General features: G+C 40.4%; 1 protein-coding gene across 2 annotated transcripts; it reads right to left on the bottom strand.

Moving 5' to 3' along the window:
• Nucleotides 1–7,819: 7,819 nt before the first annotated feature.
• Nucleotides 7,820–17,047, bottom strand: LOC116264947 (auxin response factor 19-like). Of its 2 annotated transcripts, none has more exons than XM_031645417.2 (13): nt 15,852–17,047; nt 14,469–14,581; nt 14,290–14,388; nt 14,140–14,196; nt 13,774–13,929; nt 13,606–13,690; nt 13,301–13,391; nt 13,010–13,174; nt 12,712–12,919; nt 12,476–12,614; nt 9,765–11,731; nt 8,710–8,900; nt 7,820–8,407 (listed from the first exon to the last, which is right to left on the bottom strand). In XM_031645417.2, the coding sequence occupies exons 1-13, from the start codon at nt 15,946–15,948 to the stop codon at nt 8,215–8,217; spliced, it is 3,561 nt and encodes a 1,186-aa protein (XP_031501277.1). In that variant the 5' UTR covers nt 15,949–17,047; the 3' UTR covers nt 7,820–8,214. The 2 variants fall into 2 exon arrangements, with proteins under 2 accessions (XP_031501277.1, XP_031501278.1); XM_031645418.2 differs by having other exon boundaries at nt 12,712–12,910.
• Between the last annotated feature and the right edge of the window lie 3,771 nt (nt 17,048–20,818).

Here is a 20,818-nt window from a genome sequence, read left to right as displayed (position 1 = left end):
TGGATCAAGTTCCATGCACCAACACAAACATTCAAATTCTGAATGTACCGCAAGAAACTTATGGTGATGTTTCAACACATCGAACAAGCATTCGCAAGTGATGTTTTATTTTGGTAATGAGAAACTCGTGAGCGACAAGATATGCAAATGCTTACCCTGGATTGATCCCATCCGTGTTGGATGCTGCATCGTGTACAGGAGCCAAAATTGTGACCCCTGAGATGTTTACGTTCTTGCAGTCAAAGGGGTGCAGAGTCCAAAAAGGCGAATTTTGCAGAGTGATATTTGAGATCCTTATGTTGTCGGTTGATGATGATGATTCAGAAGTTTTTGCCACCATACATGAACGGGGAATTCATGGCCCTGTCCATCAATCGTGCCATTTTGGCCTGTTGTTCAAGAACAGCAACATATCAGGGCCTTTCATCTCCACAAGATTACAAGCTCTGTGAAATATTAGAGCTAGTAAAACTTGAATATGTTGTTGCATATGCTCCTGATGCTAGTCATTGCTACTTAATTACGTTCATGTTTCGTTTGATAAATCATGAATTTTGGTGTGGGTCTCTTGCCGCTCTGTGGATTTAAATCGTTGGCGCTCAACAGAACACCCTTACTCTTTTCAAAGCCGCTTATGATGGTTTTAGAATTAGAAGTAAAAGAAATTCAGAATCATAAGTATACCAGTACTCACTGAGAGATTCTTGAGCCTTACGCCCTGTTTGGTTGGAGGGAAAGGGAGGGAAAGGGATGGAGGGAAAGGGAGGGAAAGGAATGGAAAAGGAAGGGAAGGGAAGGGAAGAGAAAGGGAAGGGAATAGAATGGAATGGAAAGAGGTGATTATAAAAGCTTGTTTGGATAAAAGTGAATGGAATGGAAAGGAAACGATACAATTTATAATAATACCCTCAATAGTCAAAAGGTTGGAAGGAAAAACGTGGAGGGGTATTGTGGGCAGTCAACATTTTTGTACTTACTCCCTTTCCTTTCCCTCCCAATCCGTTCGATTTGGGAGGAATTGAATTTACACTATACAATCCTTTCCTTTCCTTTCCCTCCCCTCCCATCCAAACAGGCTTTCTCTCTTTCCCTTCCTTTCTCTCCTTTCTAATTAGCCAACCAATCAATCCCTCCCTTTCCCTTCCTTTCCTTTCTAATAGACTCTCGACAATCCTTCACATTTTAGCCATGGATCCCTTCCCTTTCCATATGATGGCGATGCGGGCATCAACGGCCAGTAGTCTTCATCCTGCAACAACAAATATCCATGTAACACTTGTTGACAAAGAAGCTTCGTATATTCCAGCCTAACAACCCATGAATAAATAAAAGCACTCCAGAAGAGAAACTGTCAAAAGGAAACAAGCTGCATCCATAATATTGACAGTCTTTTCCTTCCAAAAATTACCAGAACGCCGTAAGCACGTGATTCTTGAGCGAGAAACCACATCGTTCTACCGAAGAAATAAAGGTGCGGAGTCCTCAAGCCAGAACACAACTGCTCTATGTACTTCCATACCTCCAAATTTTGAAGCTGGTGGATGCATAATCATAGTAAGCAATCCTCACTGTGTGCACACAAATCACAAAAGTCCAGTACGAAAAAAAAACAACAGAATATAATTTACATGCATTGGCTCGCCTTGTTCACTAAAATTACAGCACTTGCTCCAAACCTGTGCCACCGCGTCAGAAAGCGCACGAAACTTAATTCCGTGATATTTGGTTTTGTAGTACAGATATTGCTGCAAAAATTCAAATGCTACAAAGCATACCAGGTACGTAGCCTAGATGGATTATTACTAGTGTCCTTGCAAGATACACGCAATGTAGAGCTGGTCCATCGAAAACAGAGGCAGAGCCACATGCAGGCAGTTGCCCACACAAGCCCAAAATTTGTTTTAAGTTTTCACATGTATTATCCGATGATTTGTTTATTCATATTCTTTGTGCCCCTTAGTTAGTTGCCTAGTGCCCTTTAATCATTTTATTGTGTCAATGATCTTTTAGATCAATGTCCCATGGCCAGGACTCTCTGGTTCCGGCCCTGAATGATAAGTGGTCGGTCGGACAATAGAAGAGCAGATGCATCACTCGTGTTCGAAGGCTTGAAAGCAATCCATAGAATAGAAACAAGGTAGCAGAGCTATGTAAACAATCAGTTAGTAACATAGCAAGATAACTTCGAGAGGCTGAGGGAACACTGTCCAGATTGTGATATCAAGCATGAAGCGGAATGGATCTGTAATCTGATTGTTCAATTGACCTAGCAAGACGGGCGAGTTGTGACACCTTCTGGGTACTATTTGCAGCCAAGCCATTGTTGAGACCAAATAGTTAGAACGGCATTCACTTGCATTAATTCATCATGCATGTATCTATGCGGGAATGAAACAACTTCTGGCTCCTGTTGAATTTGTAACTTAATTTGAACATTTTTTAAGAAACGAAGGCAAATTTTATTACTTTTAACCAATAAAAAGTATTGTTAATGTGTGTTCACTTCTGGCATTAGGGACATTCGCCCAAAATGATGTTCATGTGAAATTACATTCATAAGTATCTGAAAATTCGGGAAACACGAGATTTTCCATGTTCTTCGATGCATGCAGCAGAGAAAATTGGTCGTGTTTTCATGTGCTTACAGACGGACATGTACTTTTAGCTCCTGTCATTTACTTGGTCTCTGTCATCCTTTTGGATGCAGACTGTAACTGATATGGACGTGCAAACTGGCACATTACTCGCAAAATGATTGTCAGTTTAATATGTGGAAAAGGTGGATTCACACGGAAAGATCCACGCTTTATGATTGATCGGTCTCTCCATGCACATGGTGCAAAATGACGAACTAAATGCTCTAGATTACTCCAACACCTTCCCCTTGTTGCATGATAGCATTATTCGTCGGAAATTTGGCTTCCTTTTTCAACGATTTTCATTGTAAAGAAGGCGCCAATCCGCACACGTATAGTCCGAGCAGTGCAAGCTTTTAAAATGGTTGCTGCTCTTACATAAGCTATGTTTACATCTTCCGATATATTGTGATGCATCTTAGGCAGCTTAATGCCAAGTAAAAAGTACTGAATAATGTTCTTGAGTTCACCAAAACGATGTAACGTTTTCCCCCTCACATAAACAGGTAGACAACACCGGTTGTAAGAAAAACAGAGGGCAGATTGTCCATAACCTGTGTCCTCATGAATATAACGTAAGGCATCAATCCATAAAGCCGAAACCACGTGTTAAAAATTTTTATCTTGGATACCAAACAGATGCAATATGTGTAGTCGCCAATGCAAGTTTCCACTGGACATGCAGAAGAAACATATAAGATCACCAAATGAGTCGAATGCCACACTTTTGAAGCTCATGTAGATGTTCCTGGTATCATGATTGAAGCCGGTTGTCTTTGGGGAAAGGGAACCTGTAGGTTTTTAAAAGGAAAGGACAATTTGAGGCACGTATTGTCTGCAATATAAGTTAGCTAGAAGAAGCCTAGAAATGGTGACGAAATGGCTTTTTCACTCAACTGGTAGGGGCAACTTGTGAAAATTACCTAGCTCGTAGGGACATCACAAACCGAAAAGCACAAGAATGTCACTAGCTGCAAGGACAAAGTTAGGAATAACACCCTAGGGGACAAGGGGAACGTTTGGGGGCCTTATCAACGCGAAGTTTCTTCCCGTGAGTGTTGGGTGTTTGGAAACTTTAAATTTTTTATCAAAGCTTAGAAGTGTTGTTCTGTGCGGTGTAAACTTTATTTGTTGTCTCTTTGGAAGGAGGCTTGTGTGAAACTTTCAAACTTATACCAATGATTATTAGAACCAGTACAGATCTACAGCTGTGATATTGAGGACTGGTAAGTGATATGGAGACAATAGCGGTGGTTTTGGCCACCGTTATATTTAATCTATAGCGGTGAATTGTGTCACCGGTATATTTAAAAATAACTACACACAAATACCCCGCGGGATACGTCACCAAGGTCATTTGACGCACGACTCATGTGCGCCAACCCTACTTATCGCTCACGTCACACTCTCACTGTTTTGCGATTAATGCTTGCATTTTTCCTATTTTTTATGCCATGGCTATATTACGTCACACTCACTCTCTCTCGATTAATGATTGCATCTTTTTATGTTTTTTTACCCCTAGTTATTGTTTCGTTCTTGTTGGTAGAATTTAACTAATGCTAGATGAAATCAATGGATATTGGATTTATTGAACAATGTATGTTGAATTAAATCATGGAATTTACAGAATATTGGATAAAATGATATAACTTAGTGAATTTATTGAACTTGTATGTAATTATTGAATGAAATAGGTGCTCCCATAACTATGTTGTCTAAATTAAAGAAAGTAATTATTTTTTCTATCATTTGCAATACTTATAAAGTATTAAATGTTTCATAAATTTTGTTATAAAATTATTAATAACCGCTAATTACAATTTCTGTCTGCATAACAAAACATCTCTCTCTCCCTCTCCCTTTCTCAATATCTCTCTTTTTTTAAGGCTTATGACTTGTTCATTCTAAGATAATCAGTCATGTGTTGTGTTTATCAACAATGTTTACGTCGTTCGAAGCCCATTCAAACGTCAACAGATGTATTTTCAGGAAAAAAGACGTTATTGAAAAGAAAGCATTTGTGATGAAAACAACAGATTTTCTTTTAGCTGTATGTAACAAACAACACAAAAAAATAAAAAGAAATCATCTAAATGACATTTTCTCAATAAAAAGTTAAAATTCAAATTCCATGCAGTCAACATCAATATGGATCATTTATGAGAAGTAACCCAAATTACAATTATATAACTATAGAAACCTGACAGTTTATATGCACAGTTTCTGAACCCATAGATCTGCATTTATAGAAAAATACATGCATCAAAACCCTCAATAAGCAACAAATTTCAATATCTAAGGGCATGAGTAACTCAATAAGTCGTTTTTCCACGTTGAATTTCACAATAAGCTAATCATAAACCACAAAATGCAAACGAAAATCCAAATAAGAAGAACAATGCATGGTTGAGAGCCATCAAACGAGGGAGACCAGAAATCTATGCTCTGCTAAAATCGCAACAAAACCGACAAAATAACAAAGCATACGAGAAGGAAGGAACGGCATACCAAATACAATCCAACCAATAACTGAACAAAAATAAAACAACAAGAACCGGCAACTAAAACAATAAAAGCTTTTGAGACAATGGACCCTAGCCTCCAGCAGCAACGTCTGGACGCGAGAGAGAGAGAGAGAGAGAGAGAGAGCCTTTTGCCGACCCCAAAGGTTCTGATCATCGATGACTCAATAACACGCACGAGGGAGAGAGGGATTGGGAAAAGACAAAGAGATAGAAAGAGATAATGCTTGACAAAATGAGGCAGAGAGGGGGTGGGTCAGTGGTGGCCTGGTGGGGGAGGTGTGGGGAGAGAGAGAGAGAGAGAGAGAGAGACCTGATGGAGTTACCGGGGGAGACTTGCTGGTAGACGACCGGCGCCGGAGGATAGCTGTTGCTCCTCCCATAAAACTCTCCGTCTCACTGGAAGAAGAAGGAGATGCAGAAAAAAAGGAAAAGCCCGCCTCACTGGAAGAAGAAGGAGATGCAGAAAAAAAGGAAAAGCCCGCCCGACGCTCGAGACTTTATGGTTCACGAATTGGTTTTTTTTCTCAAAACCGGTCCAAGAGCAAGATACAAATCGAAATAGTCTGATATATGGAACTGCCCTAACTGGCGATATTCCAACCCGACCCAGCGATCAACCGAGTTGACCGATCCAACCCGATTGGCTTTTCCCACGAAAAACAATGACTTCAAAAAAAACAACAAAGAGGAACACACACTTCCTATAAACGGAATCCTATGAGTTTTATAACTTTTTTTTTTACTAACAAATTTAATTTTATAATAGAATCTATAAAACCACTAGTAGAAACAGACTTGTATTATGATATTTTTCATTTCAATATAAGCTACTTCGTACAAAGGTAGCTGTGGATTGATCCTTCCTTTTTCGGGGGACAACATATTTGTTTGTTGGTACTTGTTTCTGGAGGTGCTGTGTTTCTAAAACCCAATATAGAGCAAGTATGAGAGCATTTCTATAGATTTTGATCTTTTAACATGCAACGTCATGTTAAGGCAATTTTAGTCATAGGAGGTTATATGCATCCTATAAGAGGGAGGAGTTAATATACATCACATAAGAGAGATATGAGTCGGCCATGAAAGCCCCCCATTGACAGGAGGGTGGGCCCTCCTGTCAACTGAGGTAGAAGATGTTTTAAGTGGTATAATAATTTTTAGGTATTCATGGAGTTGAACATTACTGAAATTTTTAATTTTAAGTGTTATTAGACTGCTCATATTTTTTACTTATTCCTTATTCATGGATTTGGTGTTAATTAAGCTATTGAACATTACTGAATGTTTTAATTTTAAGTGCTATTAGATTGCTCATATTTTTCATTTTTTCTTTTGACTTGGATTTGGTGTTAATTAAGCTATTGCACCGTAAACTGACGGCCTTTAGCCTTAGCAACTAGCGATATTACCAACCTATCTATCTATTTATCAGGAGTTTGAAACCATAATGTTTGTTGATTTCTTAAGTTCGGTCACATGAATGGAGAAAATGTGATGCGTTAAAGTATTACCTTCTCATAAAAAGAACAAGAAAACCATGTTAGTGGGTGTTTGTGAAGCAGTTTCTTAATTTAACGCACTGAGCTACCAATCAAGTAGTATATATACTGGATATATAAGCAGATATAACATTATTAGATATATCATCTTAAAATCTAAAAAAATTTCTGCCATTTTAAGCGAGACCCATGGTGCACTTAGGAGGAATTAAGCTACAGTTGCAAAAGCAAGTTAGGCATCGAATAGTCAGTTTCCAAAAGATACCGTCATTCAGTACTGAATTTTTAACCTCTTTCAACTTGAAGATTTTCCACCACATATTCTCGTACCACTGTATAAAAGTTTAATATTTGACCACAACTGACTTATCAAGGTGACAGGACGTGCATGACTCTGCCCTTTAATGGGTGCTTTAAGGGAGTGGCTCAAGTTCATCCAGCAGGCAACATCACGACCTAATGGTGGGGATGCAATATGGTTCGGAATCCAAGGGGAATTAGTTGAAAGCTGGGTTGAAATAGAACCAAATATAACAAATTATTAAACAACCTTAATTACTGTATCCAACCCATTTGCAACCGTAGTTAGTAGCTGTTTCTCTGTTGCCTTCCTCATTAAAAGAGCATTACATTATTGCTTGCATGGTGAGGGGCCACGAAATAGTGGCCCGAGTCATTCAATAATTTGTGGATGATGAGATGCCCCAACTGGACATGCTATGCATTAGAAGAGGATAAGAATGGCCGAGGTACTCACGGTAATTCCAAGACGTTACATCTAATGTAACTGATGTTGGTGGTACCCTGAAAATTTTCAAGAGCAACAAGAGAGCTCAGGGCCGGGTTTTCCCTTCAAATCTGCAGAAAAAATGAGAGGAAAAGCTTTGGCTCCAAATTTTAAGACGAAGAACATTAAAATACCTTTAAGATATTTAATGTTTTTGTAGGAATTCAGGTATCGTGACTCTGAAAGGATACTAATATTCTCGCATTGATTTTCTTTTTGTTCGTTAATTCAACGGGCCGGTAAGAAATTTTTTAAAAATGAAGCACCATTAGTTGCTGTTTTAGACGCTTTTCAATTGATATTTTAATCTGGTAATAGGACAAGAATACCTCCCTCTCTCCAATTCATAATGCAGTAACAGGAATCACCTTGAAGGCAAGAAGCTCTAATCACATTTTCTATTGATGCTTAAGAATTTCTCATATACACCACTTAAATCGAAAATCAATGACAACTAATACAGAGCCGCTAGATAAACCAGTAAGAAAGAACACAGATAAATACTTGTGCTGCCTTGAAGCTTCAAAATTTCTACTATACAGTATTCTTTTGCAGTGACCAGAGGGACAGGCAACATCACCTACCTCTGTGGAACTACCTTTCCTCCATTAGTCTGCATTTAAAAGAAGGGACGCTGCTGCTGTGATAAACTGCAGGGAAGTGGTGATCTTCATATGCTCTGCCCACTTCAAGTCATCAATAGCACCTTAAACCTCCAGCATGCAAGGCTTGATATCACCATGGTGCACTCATCCATCGCCTTGTTAATGATCAAATGAAGCGAGAGAGTGATTGCCTGAGTTATCCTCGCAGTAACCCCGCCACATAACATTCTCCTGCGACCCACTACATGTCTGGTTTGGTATCTGCATGTTCCCCAAATCACCATCAAGGCTCATCTGCTGGACTTCTGCTGTGGAAAGTATTTTGATGCTCTGAACGCAACTCACAAACTCTCTGGAAAACCAAAACATCATTCGGCTAAATTCAGAAACCATATGAACATATGTAGGACACTTTTAGCGGTAAATTGAGGTTGCTTGCAGCAATGGCTGTAGCAATTGCAGAAAAACCACCAGGATATATGGGTTTGAGACACAAGCCAACAGGCAAGAGAGCATCTGAAGACAACGAATGCACTGTTCTTTAACGAGGGTCCAAGCACACAGTTTTTTTAAGGCCTTACAAACTGCCTAATTGAAAAAGCGTATGAATACAAGAATAGAGGCAGTATTGCAGAGCTGAAAGAAGAAACTTACTCCCAAGGATCATCTCCCACGAGCAGAATATCATTTTCATGGTCCAAATATACTAGTTTCCAGCAACTAGTCTGTGGATCCTCTAGCTGCCCTTGAATTCCAAACCTGCAGGCAAGGTCATGACGAAGCTCATCATAGCCCTTGTACCGAGTTACATCTATAGACCTCCCCACTGAACCACGCTTATACACCTGTAAAAGTAGAGGATTTGAATACACTGCTAACAGAAAGATTCAGTGCAAGACAAGCCAAGACTTCTTTGTCATAGAAGTTTGCATGACTGGGGAAAGCTAAAGCATTCTTTAGAAGCTAAAAAAATAGGATGAGAAAAATAAAATAAAGGTCATCTGATACAAATACTCAGGGCAGGGTCGACTTGACCTGCAAAGATCGATAGTCGTACCAGCCTACCAGGACTGATGAACTTGATAAGCCTGGAATTTGAGACCAGTAGTGTACAAGAAAGGTTCGAGACCAGTAATGTACAAGAAAGGTCAAATGAGATATATGGGTAGAACTCCTTTGCAATAACCAAACAGATGCTCACTAGAGATGAACACTTGTTCCAGCGTGCGAAACTGGCTGGTCATTCTCAAATTCTCTCAGGAAGAAGTTTCACTTGATCACAACAATGTATCAAATGCGGACATAGTCAAATCGACTTTATTCAGAAGCCAAAAAATGGAAAACTTTTCCTTGTTAGGTAAAACAGGCTGGTGAAATACTCGACAAATTGTTTAAGCATGAAGTCATAAATTTCTGGATAAATGAGAAATAAGATTGTCAGGTCTTTAAAAGATAGCACCAGTTTACACAAGAGAAAAATGAAGCTCTAAAATCTAAATATGTTGACTCATAAAAAAACATAAAAATTCATCTCACATGCACAGTCTCGGTGCTGCAATACACAAAGCAAATTAATTTCTTACATGCAATCACGGTGTTGCAACATAATGTGATGAAAAAGAGAAATACAAACCATGCATACTTGCCTGTCATGTGACTTTCTATTAACAAATTCACAAACATCATTTCTAAGAGGCCGAGTAACATACCTTGGTGAAAGTCCGAACCCGCTGAAGGGCCTGAGGTCGTGAACTTTTGTTAATGAAGCCTGCTTCATTAACTGCGGCACCATTTGAACAGCCAGGCTTAAAGGACATGTCTTGAACCCCAAAGGACTGAGAACATATTGCTGATGTAGATAATTCAGGCTCAATATCTCTTGGAGTACTATAACCAGAGATCAAATTTTGGAGGTCCTTTGCAGAACCAAATCCATTAGTGAACAAGGTATCCGACTCCAAGCTAGCTGGCAGAGGGCCATCAATGTTGACACCAAAGAGAAGATTATTTCGAGGGTCAACCTGAATGTCCCCATCTGGATTGCTGTCTCTGAGAATAGCTGAAGATGGTGGAAAAGAAGTGGTACGCACATTCTGTTGCCCACCTTCCAAGCAAAATGATGTACAAGAAGTTGCATCCAAATAGTCAGCAGTATTGTTTCTCGAAGGTAACTGGGATGATACTTGTTCAATTTCCTGTTTAGGAAGGAACTCATGCTTTATCTGTGGATTGGCCTTCAGCTGCAGAGGTTCTTGAACTAAATTGTTGTTCACAGTACGTTTTGGATCATCTATTCGCACTGAGCACTGTTGTCCTCTGTTAATGAAGCTTGAAGACGCAGAGCGATTATTCGCTAAAGGTGAGGTTGAGCTCGACCGTGAATCATCATCTGTGAATACTGAATCAGCCCGTGCAGGCAATGACGCCTTGGTTGGAGCTTGTAGGTGGCCAGCTGAGACGGGCAATAACTGTGAAGACACAGGCAATAACTGTGATGACACAGGCAATGACTGTGGTGGTGGACTAACCAATTGGCCTTCTTGATGTGGTGGTCTTGGTGGAGGTTGATTGGGCAAAGAATGAAATAGCTCAGTACCACCAATCTGATGAAATGAAGGGTTCATTTGTTGTTGCTGTAGCTGTTGTAGTTGCTGTTGTTGTTGTTGTTGCTGTTGTTGCTGCTGTTGCTGTTGCAGTTGTTGTTGTTGCTGTGGCTGCTGTTGTTGCCAGGGGGCTTGTTGTTGTTGTTGTTGTTGTTGTTGTTGTTGTTGTTGTTGTTGTTGCTGCTGCTGCTGCTGCTGCTGAGACTGTTGGTGTGCTGGAGAAATTAGTTGACTCTGCAGTTGTGCTTGAAGTGGAGGTATCTGCTGTGGCAGCAAATTTGTGCTTGTTTGTGATTGCTGCAGTTGCTGTTGCTGCTGCAATTTCTGCAACAACTGCAGCTGAAGCTGATTTGCAGCTAATGGCAACGGTTGTTGTTGTTGTTGTTGTTGCTGTTGTTGTTGTTGGACAAGACTTTGTTGTTGCTCTGGGATCTGCTTTTGGAATTGCAAACTTTGTTGCAGAAGAGAAGATTGGAGGGGATTCTGATTGGAAAGAAGTAATTGCTGCTGGTTCACTCCAAGCAATTGCTGCTGTTGTAGTTTAGACTGGATGAGATTCTGTTGCAGCAGCTGGTTTTGTAGCTGAGATTGTGTCAATGGTTGACTGATAAGGCACTGAAGAGCTGCTTGTGACACTTGTTGTTGTTGTTGCTGCTGCTGCAGCTGTTGTTGCTGTTGCTGCAGTTGTTGACCAGCGATTCCTGGTTTCTGTGTCTGTGTGTAGGGGTTTGCCAAAGTCCTATTTTGCTGTTGAAGACCATCTAGTTGTTGAGTTTGCTGCTGCAAGTTGGGTAGTCCAAACTGCAGGTTAGATAATGGTAGGACATGGCCCTGAAGGGCTAATTGCTTTGAAGGATCATCCACACCAACATTATGTAATTGTGATGGTGTGATGGAGGGAAAAGAGTCAGCTTGATTAACCGAACCAAGAATCTGGGGGTTCTGCTGCATATTCATCCACTGAACCAAACTCATACCATGTTGTATTGGGTTTTGAACATCTTTGATGCCAATATCATCAGTAAGCCAAGGCATTGCATTTTTAAAGGCATTCTCTATCTCTGACTCTTCACCTGAAGAAAAGTAAGAGATCATGGTTATAAACGATTTCCATGAAGCCTCACAACATCTCAAATTCAAGATAGACCATCGACTATTCGTCGGCAACATAACTGGAATGAGGCTTAAGATCCTGATGCAGGAAGAAACAAAGTTAGCAGTACAAAACAAGCATACATTATCATCTCTTAATACTTTTGACACCTTAGAAGAACAGCAGGAAAATTTTAACTACAAAGCCAGGATCTAGAGAGTCTATAGAGCCAAAGGTAGATCCAGATGATTGGTTGTTTGAATAATTTGCTCTTCAAATCCCAGTTTAGAAAGAATTAGGATTTTCAAGAAGAAATGATGACATTCCAGCAGTAACAGTGACAAAATGACAATGACAATGACTTCAAAAATACATGAATAAGCATCAAATATTGGCTCCCAATTAACAAAAAATTTAGTGCTTCGGCAACCTAAATAGAGGGGGGAAAAAAAAAAGAGAAACAAAACACACACAATACACAACAAAAGCAAGCACAAGACAACTAAGGCCATGCAATAACCAGAAGGTAATTGCTGAAGAAAGAACAAAGTGCAGAAAGACAGCCTGTTTATAGTTTTAAGATAAACAACAGGTAGTCCCAACATCTTACAACTCAATAAATAGCATGACAAGTGAATATAAGAATGCTGGAAAGGACCCTGGAGATCAATGCCGGCTTGACTAAGGGCCAGCTTAACAATATCAACCTTACAATCCAAAGTACCTGGCATTCCTGGTTGTCTGAAGCATTTAGGTCTAAAAAATGGTGGAGGACATAAGAAAAATGGAGTTATCACTGGTTCTATCTCCCAAAGGGACACACGGTTCTGCCGCTCACCAGCAGTAGATTCATCCCACCCGACCTGTCCATGTATAGGATGTCAGAAGAAGAACTGTAGGAGAATATACAGATCTTGAAACCCAGCATTTGAACTTTATCAAAAGAAATTTAAAGAAAACCTGAAGGTTACGCCAATGTGAGTTCTTCCATCTTACAGGATCCAAGTCACTGATACCTGTGATTGTACCCATATACCTCCGCACACTAGATTCCTCAGTTTCAAACATCATTCTGAATCGCATGCCAAGAGAAATCTGTGTTCCATAAACAGCTTTATGATATTTGGCCAAGGGGACAACAAACTCTGATGGGCTTGCTCTGTGGAACCTCAAAAATGTGGAAGCAACAAAAGATTAAAGAACTTTACACACATAAAAAAACAAAGGAAAGGCTGTGTAGCAATCCTAAGTTCCTAACCTTGGATTATAGAACACAGTGAAAGGACTATGGTTTGCAGCAGCATGTGCAGCAGCAGCAAGAATCCCTATATGCATACTGTCGCTGGACAGGACTGATGAGGAAATAGCTGGTTGCTGCCGATTAGCACGTCTTATGCCCAATAAAAGCTGTGATTTATCATCTCTGGTAAGAAAGATATATAGTAACCAATTAAAAAGTAATAACCATGAGCAAAAGACCTGAAAAGAAGACGAAGACTAAAAAGCAAGCCAAAAGTCACATTTGTGCTCAGGATCTTTACTGGAATACCTTATAAATAGTACAGAATCACCTGCAACGAGCCTCTTTGCACTGACAAAGACACTCCAACCTGTTGTAAGAAGATGCCGCTTTGGTTGACCTGGAAAATGTTTGCATACATACCCCATTATTCAAGAGATTGAGAAGAAAGAAGAATAGTAAGTTTGCAACTATGAACACAATTTGGTCAAGGGTGCATCAGTGTATTATTAGTATCAAACAAAAGACAATCAAGAGTTGCTTGTGCTTCAATGCAGGTATCCAGGATTTGACGATCTGAAAGTCACAAACAACAAAACAAATTAATTATGTACCACGATAGATATGCCGAAATGTCCATGAAACATCATGCAGGTCTTTGGCAGATAGCTCTTGAGCTGGTGGTTGCATTGAAAAATCCTGAGTAACCATGTCAACATCAGTATCACCCGGAAAATTGATAAAACATCTTACATTACATGAACAAAAGGGAAATGTCATACCAAAGGAGGGAAGATTTTTTCTGCTGCACGTCGGGGTACAGAAAATCCACCATGTGTGCTCGTATCACTGGCCGTAAGAGTTTTGCAGAAGAACTCTGTTGGCTGCCTGCTTTGCTTCAGACCAAGATCAGATGCCAGCAATGCTTCCTTGTCAAGCTGGATCACCAGAAAATGAACTTTTAAATTCTAAAAGCAATCACAAATGGCCCGTAAAGTACATTAAAAACATGGTTAAAAGGACAATAAACAAAATAAACAATAATATACAACAGCCAGATGCAAAATACTGTAACCCGTAGCATATCATGCATCTCATACACATAGATAGAAAAACAATGTAGCAGTCAGCAACACGAGATGCACAACCTTGTTTACAGGCTGAAGAGTCATTTGAGCATAAACCTCATCTGTTTCTGCATCAGCCTGCACAGTCAAATAAGAATTCTCTCAGCAACCCAATACAAGCATAAAAGAGAAGAATTATCAGGGAACACATATGCTCAAAAACTACCATACATGAAGGGTGACATTGTGCAGCATACAAATCAATTTTGAAGGAAGATTGGGGTAATTTGGGATGTGAGTATTGGCCCCTTTTTGCATCGAAGCTGCAACCTGTGATACAACATTCCGGACCCGTTTCAGCTCTCAATCCCCAAAGCAACAGAAAAATCTACATTGAATGCAGTACACACCTGCTCGCTGTGACCCTGGGGAAAGTACACTACAAGACTGCCAACTGGTGGCAATGAAATAAGTGGTCCAGCACATGCATGCCATAGCTCTGAGTTGATAGTTTTTCGTTCTCCTGCTTCCAGAAAATAAGATGCGGAATGACTATATAAAAGCTGTCAAAAGACTTAAAACATATGATTCCTAAATAGTACGAGAAACCCAAGGAGAGTTAAATCTGACAAACCAAAACAGGAAATAGTTGAATACATAAATGCTACCAAAAGTGTTAGTTTTATTTTTTCTTTAATGCGATAAGTTTAATTCCTTTATTTGGTATTAAAATATAACCTTCTCATCAGTTACATACTTTGTATGGTTCAACCCCCTGTTGCAGTCTGGCCAAATCCACCAAACTTACATCAACCTAAAGTGTGGTTATGCATTAGAATTGAGAAATTTCTTTTATCAAGATTACAGCACAGCGGGTGGTAATCTTCTATAAACCATAAAAAGGCTACTCAACCATTACCCAACTAAATGGAAAAACTCATAAAACACTTCAAGTCCTGTGAAATAGTGTAATCATTTCCTCGTTGAAATCCATAATGTGATAACCAACCAAGGCATAGATGTGACCTGCCATCAACCTTCTGGTTGCATACCCAAACAATTCGATCAGCAAGACGAACCTTGCAAAATTTTGTACTTTTAATGTTTCCCATATTAATCAGTTTCTCTAAGCAATTTCTACATAACTCGCAACTTTGTTAGATGCTCCCCTGAACGCGGTATTAGAAAACAAAAGTCTAAAAGTGTAGAACTGGAATTATGTGAAACAATTCAGGGGATCACATTTTTCACCAAAACCAAAATCATATGGCATCCCTATGCGGAAAAAAATATCCTGAGGAAAAACAGATCCGTTAACATTTATAGTGGCAATAAACTTCGCTGCACACCAAGAGAAATTTAGAAACAAGTTTCAACAATAGGTTCTCATGGTTGATAAGACGGTACACGAAAGGTGATCAACTTAATTTACAGGCTCTATCTTCTAAAGGAGCAATTGTTTCTGCCTTTATGATTTTGGCTTCTGAAGAAAAGCAACCTGGGTTTAGCATGAAGCAGGATTAAACGGGAAGGGAATTCAATGAAAAGCAGCTCAAAAAGGGACCAAAGGAAAATTTAATGGAATAAATTACCCATAAATTTTTATTTAAAAAAAAAAAACTGAGAAAAGTCGAGCGAGGAACTCAAACCATGAAAGAAAAACCTCCAATGCTTCTGCAGTTCTGCTATAAATTGAGGAAACCTTGTGGCTCTCAACTCCAACAAGAAGAAAAAAGAAAAACGAAAAGAAGGGATCTACTGGGTTTCAAAGGAATGAACCGGAGAGAACTCACCTTCACCGGAATTGGCCGGAGCAGCACCGACCGATGTAGGAGCTTTCATCTCAGGCGCTCGTAAATCACGTACCGCAGGATCGGTATGGCAAAGCATCAAAGGAGCAAGTTCCTGCAAACGTTGGCATCAACTAGAGAAATCTGATCTTTCCCATCCGGAGGAGCCAGTAATTATGTGGAAACTCTCCTCACGAGTGAGAAAAATACTCCTAACACCCTTGTCAGACGGCCAAACTCTTAACCAAAATGGCGAAATCAACGTCCAGAAAAGGGCTTCTGCCGATTCCGGCTTCACGGCTGTTTAACGCGAGCGTATGCCGTCAATTTATAAAACGACCACCGACGCCTTTATTTTCCTTTTGTGTTTGCTCCCGCCGGAAAATCCCCCAAACGACCGCCAGTTCCGGGATCGAAATCAAGAATTAAAAAAGCTTCCCCTCCGGAGAGCTAGAAGTGCCGATAGTTTCAACACAATCCTCCGATGACGGAACCCTCCTGAAAAATGACTGCCGGCTGCAGGAAGTATACTCAAAGCAAGCGCTGCTTCAGATTTCTCATCCCTTTCTCCAAACCAGCCGCGAGGAAACTCAACTTTTGTTTCACCGATAAGAAGTTCGGGTCATACTCTCTCTCTCTCTCTCTCTCTCTCTCTCTCTCTCTCGCACGCGCGCGCGCTCGCTCTTGTCTCTGGCTTCCCCTGCTGGAATTTACTTTTCTGGCAAGCAAGGAAAGCAAGTAGCCCTCTCTCTCTTTCTCTGTGTCAACTGAACTACTTGTACGAGTCAACAAGCGGCGCCCTCGGGAAACCAACGAGGGAAGTACCTCCCTCCGGCCGTCTCTAACCTCCACCAGCGAACCAGCAGTCCACCACACTCAACAGACTATGCGCCGACGCCGGACAGAGGCTCCGCAGTTCCAGAAACCTGAAACCCCACCCACAGAAAGGCCGGACCACGTTATGCCGGAAATTCTCCCGCCCGCCGCCGAACCCAGACACCAAGAAGAGCCCCAACAGCCGGAATGAATTAACTCAAGACCGTGTACAAAAAGTGTAAGCCGCAAGGAGAAAAGAAGAAAGGGCTTGAAAAAAATGGTCGCCGGAGGAGAATCCACGAAAGACACGGTCCACGAGAAGCTACCCCGTCGCCGGAAATTACACACGCGCGGGTCTAGCTGGCTCAGCCGACAAAGGCCGGACCGTGGCGCCATAAAAAAGGGGTCCCAACTCCGAAGGTTGATGTCAACACTTCGGATTCCGGATCTGGATCCAAGTCCAAAACAATCTCAAATCCGTTCAACAAGCGACCCGAATCCGAACCGGTCAACCCGCACACAACAATTTTTCAATTGTTTTGTGCCGATTTTCTAAAGAAATTGACTATACGGTTCAGATATGCATGTGCTGCCTGTTGAACCATTTAATTCTCTTATTTTTCCATATTTTCCCAATATAGAGATTCTGATATTTCTCCCGTAAAAAACAGAATGAAATTAACTCTTAGACAAAAATAGCCATGGTAAAAAATATCGGTGAAACATTATGTCAAATAAACGAAATATAAAATTAATAAAAGATACAAGTAATCGTATGAGAACGCGTAATAGATTAGGAGCGAGTTCGGATCCGGATGGTATCTTTTCGGGTCCAGTTTCAAGGTGGACCGAAACCTTATTGGCCACACGACGGTTAGGTCGGATTCGGTAAACCCTACATCCACGCCTGATCAAGGCCTACAATTTGTCTGAGACTGGATCTAAGGTGGGAGCTGTAAATCGGGTTGGATTTGGATTGGATCCAGCGCCTTTCATTTGCAACATATATAGATTACGGACCTCTTTGGATGTAATGTAACGCATCTTTTTTCTTCTGGACCCGGATCTGGAATTAGAGCACCTCTCTGGATTTCACATTTGGAGTTTGGATATGTCTTGAATTGAGTTGGATCCCAGGACACCCCCACGTCGCTCCCTCTCTCACCCTCGTAACCCCGAAAAGTTTGTAAAGATGAAGGCAACCAATAGCGATCGAGCAACGTGGATAACGATCCGTGAGGGAGACGGCCACTAATGCGGGCGGCCTTGGAAACTGGTAGAAGCGGTCTGTCCTCGATTACACGTGGATGGTTACTTCAAGCTGGGCTTTTTTATTAGGTTCATCCAGAAAAGTTTTTTCTGATCAATAGTGATTTTCCCTTTTTCCTGCCCTTCTGTGCTTTTCTATGCAAAGTTGGAAGCCCCACGTATTCTGGCGTAAAACCTGGATTCCTCACGTGTCCTACCTCGTTTAATAAGCCTATAAAGAAGTGTTAGATACATAAAATATTATGACTGATAAAATAAATTTGTGTTGTACCCACAAAGACTATGATGCCCTTCCCTAAGTACTAGAAGAGGCGAATTTTTTTTGTTCTTATTTTTCCAGGAATTCGGGTCGGGTCACCTGACGCGTAATTGTGATAGTATTTCATATTAGCAACTTGGAACATAATGAGACGATGTGTATTATTTTTTAGGCTTTCAAGTATGAGTCGGACACTAAGTTTTACAACAACCGCTAGGGTCTAATGTTGGTCAAACTCTAAAGTCAGACCTAAAATTCGCGTTTGAGATTTCAATATATATAATATTCATATTGACAAAAAAAAAATGACATGAAGGTAGAGGGAGAGAGTATGATCATAAACCAAATACTTCTTCTTAAGGGAGCACTAGCCTTCATTTAGCAAGCCACGGCGTAGTTGGTTGAACCAATAACTATTAAAGGGACAGTCACTGGTTCGATTCTCATTTGTGTTAATTTCCGGTGCAAAAGCAGACTGTGTTAATTTCCAGTTGATTAAGGCGCACAAGGATCGAGACTCCTGCACCGTTAATTCAGTTTATGCCTTGGAACCAATAGCCATGTATCGGGCTGCGGCGCACTACCACTTTGGGATGATAGCCGAGTAAGTCACGAGGTTTTATCCAAAGTTATCTTTTGACTTACATGTATTATTTGCCAAATCTTTCCTTTCGCAAACCTATTCCTTTGTTATTTTAACCATTATTAATTAACACCCTGCTATAGTTACGTTCTTAATGGATTAATGTTTATGTCATTAGGTACATAGTGCTCTCTGCCAACCTATTAATTAGTTTTTCATTTATTTCGCGTAATTATTTGGAAATTTCTTTACACCCAGCTTAGGCTCCTAATTTCGCGTAATATTGAACAGTTCATGTAATTTATTAAAGCTATATATATCTACATACATTACACATACGTATGTATGCGTGTCTCAAGAATCCAAATTGTAAAAACTTGACTCTTAAATTGGCTTAGAATATTTATAAACAATGTTTTTAAAATAGAAAAGATTTAAACACATCGATTCAGAGTAAAATAAACCAAGTAAAATAACATCGACGCTCAAACTCATGAAAAGATGACCAAGAGCAGCTCATCCACATGCAATCCTTCGATTTGTTTTCTTGATTAAATAAGAAGAGTGGCATTCTTGCAATACTCCCGCGGGGCCCGCGGGCAAATATGATATGCCAATTGGGCCTCCTGGCGGGTCCCACATGCTGCATTGGATGGAGACGGGAGTGAATTTGTTTTAGTATTTTTTCAAATTCCCCAAAATAAAAAAATGCGTAATTATTGGAGCGGGTCAGTATTATAATACCGTATCCGTGTGGGTGGTTCGGGCGCAGTCAGGCAGGTCGGCCTACGTGGAGCATCGGACGGTGGGGATGCGTCGACGCTCATGCCTTTCGCCGATCTCTGCCCGTTGGATGTTCCTACGGCGCGTGCCTCGCGGACAGACTGTTCAGAGACGGCGTGTCGCACATACCGGGGAGAACCGGACCCGCATAAGCGCAAATCTCCAAAGCGCCCTTAACCTTTTTGTGGTCAGTGAATCTCCCTTTTGCCCCTGCCTTCCTGTCGCTCTCTCCTTTAACCCAATTGAGCTTGAAGCAATAATTGAATTGAATTAAAGAAAAAAAACATATTGCCTATGTTTCTACAACATTTTTAGAGGTACCATGTCTATTTTTCTATTTTAAATATTTTCAAATTACTTTATTGTAATTATTTTTTACATGTTTTCATTATTATAAAAAATACAGTAGCAACAGATTTTGTTGGCTAATGCCATTCAAGTCCTGATTTTTATAGTTAAAATTATGTTGGATCTCTGGTCTGACAACTCAGCTATGAAATCAAACAGTGGATTTCACCTACCACGGATTTGAGATCAGATCAAACACGGTCAAAGGTCACCAATGAAATTAAGTTTGAACACACACGCTGCCAACTGCGTGCTGGGCATGGGCATGGCCCTCCCCTATTACGGCAACCTCCAGCGGCTAACTTTTTAGTGGGTCCGACGGATAAGCGTCACTAAAAGATATCAAGGCTCCTTTAGTTGGCTGGGTTCCGAGTTGGGACTTAGAAACCCCAAGCCGGAATCTAACTTTTCCGGCGTCCATGTTGCTAAATGATGCATATAAAGTTACCGGCCATAATTTTTGAGGTGCCGCTAATGTAATAACGTCTCAAAAGCGCTTGCTGTCCCTACTGTCGTTTCACGTATGGCTTCCTGCATCGCTTTTTCACTTATTGGTGAATGTGACATAAAATTGCATGCACACGCAAAAATACAAATCGTAATTATTGAGCCAAGGGTAAGAGGCTTCGGTTTGTGAAGTTTTGTGTTGAAATCTTATCTCAACACCTCAAGAAATACAAGTCAGTCGTAATCAACGAGCGAAAGTATTTTTTGAAACGTGATACGGAAGAGTCATCAAATCGATATTCAAATAATTGTGGGGAATAATAATAATAATAATAATAATAAGCGATATTTAGGGTTTTGTTCCAAAAATGGTCCTATTTTGCTGATTTCATTGTTCTCTATCACTTAACAGAGGAGTAGTGAACAAAAGGTGTCCAATTAAAAGGCCCAAAGCAAGTCTCAATC

This window comes from Nymphaea colorata, chromosome 11 (genome assembly GCF_008831285.2).
Source record: "Nymphaea colorata isolate Beijing-Zhang1983 chromosome 11, ASM883128v2, whole genome shotgun sequence".
NCBI lineage: Eukaryota > Viridiplantae > Streptophyta > Magnoliopsida > Nymphaeales > Nymphaeaceae > Nymphaea > Nymphaea colorata.
The sequence above is the reverse complement of the archived record's forward strand: the minus strand, read 5'-3'. Positions and strand labels throughout refer to the sequence as shown.

Coding starts and splice junctions, on each gene's coding strand:
- LOC116264947 (XM_031645417.2), bottom strand. CDS start 15,948: ATGCTTTGCCATACCGATCCTGCGGTACGTGATTTACGAGCGCCTGAG. Junction 14,389..14,468: donor CCCAGGGTCACAGCGAGCAG/GTGTGTACTGCA, acceptor GTTGTATCACAG/GTTGCAGCTTCGATGCAAAA. Junction 13,930..14,139: donor CTCTTCAGCCTGTAAACAAG/GTTGTGCATCTC, acceptor CTGGTGATCCAG/CTTGACAAGGAAGCATTGCT.